Source organism: Coenobita brevimanus, chromosome 55 (assembly GCF_032717465.1).
Source record: "Coenobita brevimanus isolate Jiangsu-jjx chromosome 55, ASM3271746v2, whole genome shotgun sequence".
Lineage (NCBI taxonomy): Eukaryota > Metazoa > Arthropoda > Malacostraca > Decapoda > Coenobitidae > Coenobita > Coenobita brevimanus.
In genome coordinates this window covers 60,835,949-60,846,315 of record NC_137008.1, presented here as the reverse complement: position 1 = coordinate 60,846,315, position 10,367 = coordinate 60,835,949, and the positions used below count along the sequence as shown (strand labels likewise).

The 10,367-nt window shown below is 41.1% G+C and overlaps 2 protein-coding genes across 2 annotated transcripts in view; one reads left to right on the top strand and one right to left on the bottom strand.

Annotated features, from left to right (window-relative positions):
• Positions 1 to 2,659: 2,659 nt before the first annotated feature.
• LOC145401343 (uncharacterized) lies at positions 2,660 to 7,546 on the bottom strand. Its single transcript, XM_080273669.1, has one exon. It carries the CDS (start codon positions 7,544 to 7,546, stop codon positions 2,777 to 2,779), a length of 4,770 nt encoding a protein of 1,589 aa, XP_080129795.1. The 3' UTR covers positions 2,660 to 2,776.
• Positions 7,547 to 8,975: 1,429 nt separating this feature from the next.
• Positions 8,976 to 10,367, top strand: part of LOC145401410 (queuosine-tRNA galactosyltransferase-like) — a 28,522-nt gene continuing 27,130 nt past the window's right edge. The window contains exon 1 of the mRNA XM_080273747.1: positions 8,976 to 9,193. Within this exon, the coding sequence (XP_080129873.1) occupies positions 9,106 to 9,193 (88 nt within the window). The 5' untranslated portion in view covers positions 8,976 to 9,105. The remainder of the gene's footprint in view (positions 9,194 to 10,367) is intronic.

Below are 10,367 nucleotides of genomic sequence, written 5' to 3'. Positions count from 1 at the left end.
CACACTCTATGACCTCATCCCGGGTCTTTTGGTTTGCCTGTTGCATCCTGACCCCCAACGTTCACATATCTCACCTTCCACACGCAGTTTTGATCTTCCATCCTCCCAGCATGCCCAAACCATCTCAGCACCAGTACATTCCAGTCTTATCCTTCTTCTCAACTCTGTGAAGGTTTGTATCCAAGGGATGGTTGGGGTTTATTGCTTTCGTCTTGCCACTCGGGATGATTGAGGCTGGTCACTCTCATTTTAAATGTCAGGACCAACTTGCCTAGCCCCTCATGGTCCAACATAGGATTGGATGATGGATGGATGGATGGATGAAGAAAAAACCAAAGGCCAGGAGCCTGCAAATTGTTCCTTCCAAGAAAAAACAAGATAACAGATGGTCAAATTCAAGATCCGTTAATTTCAAGATGCCTAGACACACTGCATTTGAAAGACTGGACATCATAGGCAGTAGGAAATATAGACAGGAGACAGTTCCAGAGTTGACTTGTTGCATACCTGAAGGACTGGGAGTAACAGTCAACTCTTGCATTAAAGAGTTGGACAGAAAAGGGATGAGAGCTTGTTGTTAGACGGGTGCTGCATGCCCACCATGGTGGTGGAGGGATGCAAGCGGACAGTTCAGAGGAGCAGCGACCATTGAAGTAGTGATAGAAAAGAGATAAAATGCATCAGTGCAACAAAGAGACTGAGGCTGAAGGGAACAAGTAAGAGGAGGAGATTTAATGGGACAAAAAACCTTTGACTCCACTTTGCTGAGAAGAGCTGTATGTGGGGAGCATCCCCACACAAGAGCTGTACTCTGCGGGCAAATAAAATCCATGTAGAAAGTCAGCAACCGTGCAGGAGTAAAGATGGCACAGGGTCAGCTTAGAACAGTCTCTTGGAAGCAGATTTTACAGAGGTAATATGTTCTTTCGAAGAAAAATCCCGAGAAAATGAAACCCCAAGTACAGTATGTTTAAAGATGATGCAGGATTGAGCTGGATATTATTAAAAATTAGAGGTACTCCTGTTGAAGATTTTTTGGGGTTGATAGATATAAGAACTGAGTTTTTGATGCATTAAAAACAATCATCATCATCTGGACCTCCTTTCCCACCCTAGGGCAGAGTGAGGGGTAGCAACATCCAAACAGCCAAAGTTTGCCCTGTTCAGTGGGCACGTTTCCAATCACTCATCATTGAAGCCCTCGAAATCCAGGCTCCATCAGATAAGCCAAAAAAAATTTCACCATGCTCTTTAGTTTCACATGTACCTACGGTATCTGATAGAGTGAATCCGAACGGTCACATTAAAAAGGGGTACCAAATCCATGGTTATGCGGTTCTCCACACAAAATTCATCCATCTAGCTTGATCTCTTGTTAGTCCCTTAGTGTCACCAACTTCCATACCTCTCTTCCTCACACACTCATCCACCACATCCCTCCACCTTCTTCTTGGCCTACCTCACCTCCTCCCTCCTTCAAATTCGCTCAGATATACCTTTTGCATTAAAAATAACAAGATTATTTTTACCCAAATCAGAGATATAAGCAAAGTCAGACATTAGGTGTGCCATAGCCTCAACTCGTTTACTGAAGTAACAGCTGAGATGAGCACTGCAGGAAGTGAATGGAAAGGTGAAGGGTGGAGTCATCAGTGTATGAGTCGATAGGGTTAGATGTGCAGCTGAGAAGTTCATTGATGAATAAAATGAAGAGAGTTTGTTATAGGAAAGAGCCCTGAGGAACACCACTATTGATAGCTCGAGGAGATGAATGGTGGCTGTCTACAACAGCAGCTATAGAACGACCAGAAAGGAAGCTATAGATGAAGGCACAGACAAAAGGATAGGAACCATAAGAGATTAGTTTGGAAATTAGAGATTTATGCCAGACTTGATCAAAAGCCTTTAAGATGTCAAGTGCAGTGAAAAAGCATTCGCCAAAGTCCCGAAAGGAGGATGACCAGGAGTCTTAAAGGTAGGTGAGATCGCCAGTCAAGCTTTTTTGGTGGAATCCATACTGACGATCAAGGAAGGTTGTGATAGGAAAGATGACTTAAATTTTTTATTAAGAATAAACATGGTCACACTCCTGCTTTGACAGTTCTTCCACCTGCCCTAGATATCATCACTTTTATGTTATCCGCATTTACTCTCAAATCCTTGTACCCTACTCCATCTCTCCACCTCCCATCTTTCCTCTGCCACCCTCTCATTCTCAGCAGTCAGCAACAGGACATTAGCTTACAACACCCCCCCATGGGAGCCCAGTTCTGAAGTTGCTGGAGAGCTTCACGCACCACAATTAAACAATAAGGGGCTTAAAACTGACCCCTGATGCATGTTATAATTCACAGATAATCACCCAAACCTCCATTCACTCTCACCTAGGTGCGACCACCCCAACATACTGCCATGACCACTCCAACTATTCCTCCACCTCAAACTTTCCCATTGTCCACTTCATCACCTCCTTGTCAAATGCCCTCTCCAGATAAAAACACAAATTACAGCTTTCTCTTCCTTTCTATATATATATTTTTTTCCTGAAACTGAAGCAGTGAATAAAGTGTTGCATCACTGATCCTTCTGCCTGTCATAAACCCAAACTGCATCTCATCAATAACTTTCTTGTTTAACTTTAGGATAATAAAAGTTTAAGTGTTCATCTGTTTCTTTAAAAATGCATAAACCATAAATTAGTATTACCCACTACAATTGTGTTCTTCAGTTTAAATAGTTTAGAAAATCTGAATTTTTTGTGGTAATGAAACCTCACTTATTCAGGAAGTATAAATTCAGGGTGTATTGTGGATGAATGTGAAGCTAGTAATGTGGATTGTGTTTCATCGCTTTGTTCCCCTGTGGCTACACCCTCTACAAGCTGGAACTGAGTCACACCTCCCACTGTCTGTTGCAATACCAGATGGCCATCAGGTGTCTGCAAGAGAACTTCTGACCCATTCAAAAGAGGAGCACTGGCCTGACCTTCCTCTCCCCTCATCAGCTCATGTGAAGAAGAGTGTCCTGTCTCACTAACACCCTCACTAAATAGTTGCTTCAAGGGAGCTGAGTCCTCCACAATGATCTGGATGTTGGTATGTGTTGGCTGCGAGAGCAGATGTTGTAGGTCATCCTCCATACTAACCAAGACCTGCATGTCTCCATCACCTTCCTGGTCAGAATGATTCTCCTTGGAGGTATCTGTTAGCTTCTGTGTATTTCCATCCTCTTCTTGCACAATTACATACTGCATGCCACCATCACTACCTGTTAACTGTAACACTGCTCCACTCCCTTTGTCATCTAACACTTGATCATAAGCACTATGTTCATCTTCAAGTTCATGGGTGCTGGCAAAACCACAGGCCAGCTGCAGTATAACTGCTTCTTGGCACTGTGTTGATCCAATCAAGTGATCCCTCATGCTCTCCTCTGTCTGTGTGACATCATGACAGCCAGGGCACTGCCAAACATCAGCAGATCTTGCCTCCTGCCCATCATTTTCACAAGGTATAACATGAATACGTAATAAAGGTGTAAGGTCTTGCCAACTGAGGGTGGATACCTGCTCCAGAAAAGAGGTGGTGGCAGCAGCTGGGTCCACCATGCCAGTAGGAACTGATAATTCCAAGGCTGAGGTCGGAGTTGAGCGAGTCTTGACTGCATGACCCTCAGCTTCAATGCCCTGGTCTGTGTGTTCTTGCAAGTGTCTTAACAATGACCCTCGTGCAACAAACATTTTACCGCACACAGAACATCGCCATCGGTTTACAAGCAAATATGGGGTTGCATCAGCAAAACCATGTTCAGTTTGTATATGGCGTACCAGCTGGTGACGTAGAACAGCTGTGTGATGACATACTCCACATTCATATGGTTTTTCTTGAGAATGCGTTAAAAGATGCCTCTCAAGCAAGGTTTCATTTTGAAAAGATTTACCACAGTCATCACAAGGTAAGGAAACTTCACCTAAATGAGTTGCCATATGTCGAATCTGATCAGATTCAAGAGCAAACTTTCGGTCACACACTGTACAGTCGTACTGAAGCTCATGGTGACGACGGGACATGTGGTTACGGAGCAATGCTTCAGATCGAAACATTTTGTGACATCCATCCACAAAGCATATGTTTGGAGTATTAGAACTGTGGGTAATTAAGTGTGCTTTTAAATTAGCTTGTTTATGGAAGGACTGACTACAGATGTGGCAAACATGAGTTGTGTCTGAATGATGGACCATCAGGTGATTCATTAGAGCTTCACTGGAGGCATAAGCATGACTGCAAGATGTACAAGGGAATTCTTTACGATGTTTCTGCTTGTGAGTATTCAAGTCTTGCTGTGTTGGGAAGGCTTTGCGGCAATAACTACAAACAAAGAGACCATCAGAATGGGCTCTTAATATGTGATCATTTAATGGTCGCTGACGTTTGAACTGTTTAAGGCAAATGTGACAAGTAAATGCTTTCTTGCTGGAATGGGTGATAATATGATCCTCATAGCGATGACGCTCGACAAATGATTTATCACACTGGGTGCACTGATACCTTACTACCTTTTCACCACCATGCTCTGCTCGCTGATGTTTGCGATAATATTCTTGAGAGTCACACTCAAGGCCACAATGTTCACACTTCCATCTCTGCTGACATCGTTCAACATGCTCATTATAGAACCCAATTGACTTGAACTCCCTTCTGCACACTGGACATAGCTGAGCTTCTTTAAAGAAATGGCTCTTATAATGTTCACGCAAATTACTTTCCATGCCAAATTTGATTTTGCAGTCCTTACATTCATATGTTTTTTTATCCATGTGTTGCCACAAATGTTCTTCTAATAAATAAATAGTGTCACATACTTCTTGACAAAAGTCACAGGTAACTTTGTGTTTCTTGGGATTCTTGTTACCCATTTTTAAAAATTCTTCGTAATGTCTGTTTTTCATGTGTTTGCGGAGTAATGTGCCTTGAGCATATGCCTTATCACAAATATGACACTTGTGCGGTAGATTACCCTTATGGCTCAGCATGTGGGTCCGAAGAAATTTCGTGGTGAGGACTTTATTACAAATGGGACAATTCATTTTTTTGGGAAGATCTTTAACTTTCTGCCCTTTTAGAGGATTAAGTATATCCATTTCTTCAAGTCCTCCCTCCTGAGTTTGCTGCAAGTGAAGTGTAATATCCTCAGAGGGTACAGAAGAGACAATATTCACTTCTTTCACTTCTTCATTGACTTCAACTGAACCATCACTTGTAATTACCAGTACCTTTGAACTAGCAGTTGAACTTTTATTTTCCGTTGTTTCTTCATTCTTTTCCTTTAATGACTTCTGTAATCCCTCAAAACTGTTCTCTTGTTCCACCTGATTCAAATATTCACCATTGTCAGCATTCCCAGCAGGGTCACAGTTGTGAATAGCTTTAATGTGATCCTCCAGGGCTTCCTCTTTCATGAACCCTAAATGACAGAGTTTACAAGAGAATGCTCTATGGCTACTTCGGTGAAATCTAAGCATATCTATACAAGCAAACTTTTCACCACAATGTTGACAGTGTAATGATGGTTTAAGATGATGCACAGAGATGTAGTGTTCCTCAAGGTCTCTAGGATCTTGGTAACCTGCTACACATTTCTGACAGTTATACAACTTAATGTCCAGAGCTTTATGAACTCTAACCATGTGACGGTTCATGGTGCTTAAACATGCACTCTTGTATCTACAAAATTTACAACTATATTCCTTTCCATTATGTTTCTTTCGATGGTGAAATCTCAGTGCTCTTGCACCCCTGATTTCTTCATTACAAAAAGGACACTGAAATATCCTACTCTGTTTGTTCTGATCTCTAATTTTGGTAGATACTGAATTCTTCAGTAACTTATTTTTACCTGAAACAGGATGCATAATTTCTTTGTGATGCTCAAGTGATGTTCCTAAAACAAACTCTGCTTCACACATTTCACAGTATAGTTTTGGATCATGGTCATGTTGGTTACGGAGGTGTCGTTCCAATGGACGAAAGCTGTTGAAAGTCATAGCACATTCTGGACATGTCACTGGTTTGTGTTTTAAATGCATGTGTAGATGATGCCGGTCACGTCCCCTGACAGTAGGAAAACTTCGGTGACAGTCACTACATTTGAAAGGGTTCTTTCCATTGTTTTGTGCATCCGTTACGTTGTGGCTTCCTGCATGCCACTCCTTTGCATGTTTTCGAGCATCTTCCATTTCAAAAAATACCTCACTGCAAAGTTTACAACGAAACCTCCTCTTCTCTGGGATAATGTTCTCACATTCATTTTCTTGCTTTATTCTGCTTGTTAAAGAATCCACAGTATCCTGTACAATGGCATTTAATTCATCGGGGTCACTGATCTCTGCACATAATGTGTCATTTTCACTCTGAGTGATTGTCATTTCTAAACTGGGGATATTGACTGCTAAATCCTCCTTAATTTCAGTTACTTCAATAGATGGTGAATTTACAGTACTGGTAGGTGCAGCAATCTCAGCCTTTATATCAATACTAGGATCATCCTTCACATCAAATTTAATGTCTGTCATATTGACAATTTTCTTCAGGTCAATTATATTTTCATTTGCTTCTTCCTGTTCATCATTCATCTCACCTATAACACTAATAAGACTGTTGTCATGATCCAGTTTTTCTATATCCTGGATAAGTGAAGTCTCTGCTTCAGGAGTCATTCCAAAGATCTCTTGTACGACTTCATCTAGATTCAACCTGTCCCTATCATCCGACATTTCCTCTCGTTCATGGACATCCATGTTGGTGACCTGTATGATGCACACATTTTCCATACAATCATCTTTTGTTTGGTTCTCAGCTGCCATAGTGGCAAGGTTTCTCTTCTTCCTTCCACCACCTCGCTTCTTTGCCTTGGGTTCTTCTACTCCTTCATCCTCAATATAAAACTCCTTTTCCCCTTTTAAGACCTCCAAGAAAGTATCGAACTTGGCTGAACGCTTCCTTTTCTCTCTCTGGTTAACCATGAGTGGTGGCAAATCTTGATTTTCCTCAGTTTCATCCCTTGATACCTGAGACAGCACCACAGTGGCTGATTTGGGAGGTCTGCCTCTTTTTTTCTTTGGGGCTGTTGCAGGGCTTTCCATACTCACTTCTCTGATAACAGGTGGGGATAACAGAGGAGAATCTTTAACATGAATGTTCTTATATTGCCTTTCAAGCTCCTCCTTAATCTTTTCATTACCAGGCAACTCTCCAACAACTATGGATATTGATGTACCTTGGATATCACTTGGCAATGTGGAAGAATCCTTTATTTTTGTCATTATATGGCTGTCCATGTCTGTTGTCATTTTCTGCAGTCTGTCCCTCTTGTTGAACAGCTCTAGGCATTTGGCACATATGATGTCTGTTGTCTTAAGTCTTTGCTGCAACGCTGAGCCAACCAAGTCTTTCAAGGGTGTGCCTGTGTAATTAGTCACCTCCTGCAGGATACGGTATGATGGGTAACCCGGCAGAAGTTGGAGCCGGCACACCACACATACCTCCATACTTCTCATACACTGCTACTTGTACATCACCCAGCTGAAAAAAAAGTAGCAGTAGTAGTAAAACAACAACAACAACAACAATAATAATAAAAAAAGTAACTAATAACAATGCGAAAGAAACAAAATCCACTCAACTATGAATTAAGCTTTTTTTTAATTTTTAACAGATACAGCACCAAACACAGGTAATCAAGTTTTACATTGTCCAGTGCTTCCAAAAATCTTTCTTCTGACATGATTTAGTGAACAATGTACCATGTACTGTTTTCAGTTTTTAGTCCTGGCTCATAAATTTAAGTTTTATGATACAGATATGAAATTAATATACAGAGGAACTGGATGAAGAGCTGGGAAAGAATGACACCAGGCTTTACTACCAATAAATTTAATAATACTTGGATAAAGGTTATTAAGGCAAAGGAGCAAAAGTGAAAGAACTCACAACTGAAGTAAGGAATGAATAAAAAAGATATGATAGAATGAAAAAGACAGTGAGTCACAGATGAAAAAAGAAAGTAAAAAATAATTACCATACGTAGTTATGGGGAAAGAGGACAAAGATGAAAACACAAAACATTTTTCCTGCCACACTGTACGTAAAACCTTCCATAATCCTTGCCTGTTCACCTTATCTTCTGCCTAATCCTGTGATTGTCTGCTGTTTTGGGAAAGGTCCTTTGAAGTCAATGGTACTGCCACTGGCCCATCATGGGTTACTTTTCTTGGTTAGCTGTGGATGGTGCCCTTGCTTTGTCACTGTCCATACTAGAATCTGAAATGGAGTTAACTAATTGAAAAAAGCAAACTTGAAGGACCTAATTAACCCCTTAGGCTTAGATCAGCTAAACTTAATATAGAATGCAGGAGGTACCGGTAAGTGAGACGATGACAGAGAGGAGAGTGGATGTGGGCTGTGTACAGGACGCATGCTGAAGAGGAGGGTCAGCTTGAATGATTGGTGGCAAGAATGATAGATACATTCTCATTATATGATTGCTTGGTATTTGATCATTCGCTTATATGGTCAATATGAACTTAGGACCTTTTCTCATAAGACTGTTTTCCTTACTTTAAAAAAAAAAAAAAAAAAAAAAAAAAAAAAAAGCATCCTAATTGTAAAAATGAGGGTGTGACATGCTCCACTGGAAAGAAGGGATGATGGGTGTTGGGATCTTGATGGCTGAAAGATGGACTGAAAGTACAGTACACGGTCTGTTCAGAAAGTACGTGACCATAGGCTCTTAAAAAAATAATTAGCTGACCTGTTGAGCTTGGCTACTAATCCCCCTCAAAGTAGGCCCCTTCTGACTTGACACACAAGCCCAGTGTTCTTTCTACTGCCTGAAACATTTTTCAAAGGTGGTTTGTGGTATCTCCTACAGGTGCTTCGTCACATTCATCATGATCTCTTCTCTCATCTCAGATCAGGAACCTTTCAGTGGAGTTCTGAGCTTGGAGAGCAACCAAAAGTTGCACGAAGCCATGTCTGGTGAGTAGGGAGCCTGCAGGACCTGCTGCATGGTGTGTTTGGCCAAAAATTCCTGAATCAGTTGAAAAGAATGGACGAGGGCATTGTCAAGGTGCAGTTTCCAACTTGTCACCTCTCTGACTCCAACTTCATGACTCCAACTACGACTCCACAATCCTGTGAGTAAGGATGGATGTTTGGAGGACGAAGTGCTTTAAAGAGTACAACAATGAAGAAAGGTTGCTGGTTCTTTGAAAGCAGTGATAAGAAATTGGGAAGTCAGCTTGGAAGTTATATATATATATATATATATATATATATATATATATATAAAAGGCACTGCATGACAGTATTGTGATACTGTACCAGCTCGAATGTATGGAAATGAAGCTTGGAACTTGCTGGAAGGACACAAGTCTAGAGTGAGAGCAGGGCTCTTGTTTGGCGAACCACAGCTCGCAAATGCAAGTATTTTTTCTCTTCAGCGAACAAATTTTACACGCAAGTTGCCTTTTGGTGAGGAGAAAATACATCCTCTTCAAAACCCAGTAAACTACAAAATAAGTAAATCTCACTTGAACAAAAAAGCATGTTATGATCGATTATTCTTTCCTTGTTGCCACTGTGAATGTTTAAAACCTCATTATATGAGTCTAATCATCACATTGTGTAAATAAATATTTATTGCTCGTAAAATATTTTGGCTCATATTCAGTTTGGCTACTACAAATTTATTTGGCTCATAAATCTGAAACCTTAGGAGCCAAATGGCTCGCAACCATTGGCTGCTAGCAAGAGCCCCGGAGAGGAGCATGTGGAATTACATGGAGAGATAGACTGGCAAATGAGGAAGTGAAGGAGCATTGTGGTGTGGATACAGATGTGACTGAAAGCGTTAGGAGAAATACAATGAGGTGGTTTGGTCATGTGGAGAGGATGGAGAGCGAACCTAATGAGAAGAATGCATGAATGAGGTGGAGGAAGGGAGAGGGAAGGGGAGGCTGAGGATGAGATGGAGGGATGGAGTGGAGAGGTATACTGTATGAGAGAGGCCTGTGTGAGCTGGAGGGAAGGCAGTGAAATAATGGGGGACAGGGCGACATGGAAACAACTTTTTTTTGTGGCCACCCCTTACGGGATTGAGGTGTCTGGCAAGACTGATGGATAGATAATTACTGTATTGTATTTTATGCTTAGTTTTCATTTTTTTTGTCATTTTTGTTGGAAATGCTTGTTGTTTAACGAACAAAAGGGGAAAGGGCAGGTCGGAAAAGGCAAAATAAGGCATTTCGGAAAAAAATTTGCAACATATGCAAATCTTTCATTTCAACCCCCCATCAATGAAAGGATGTT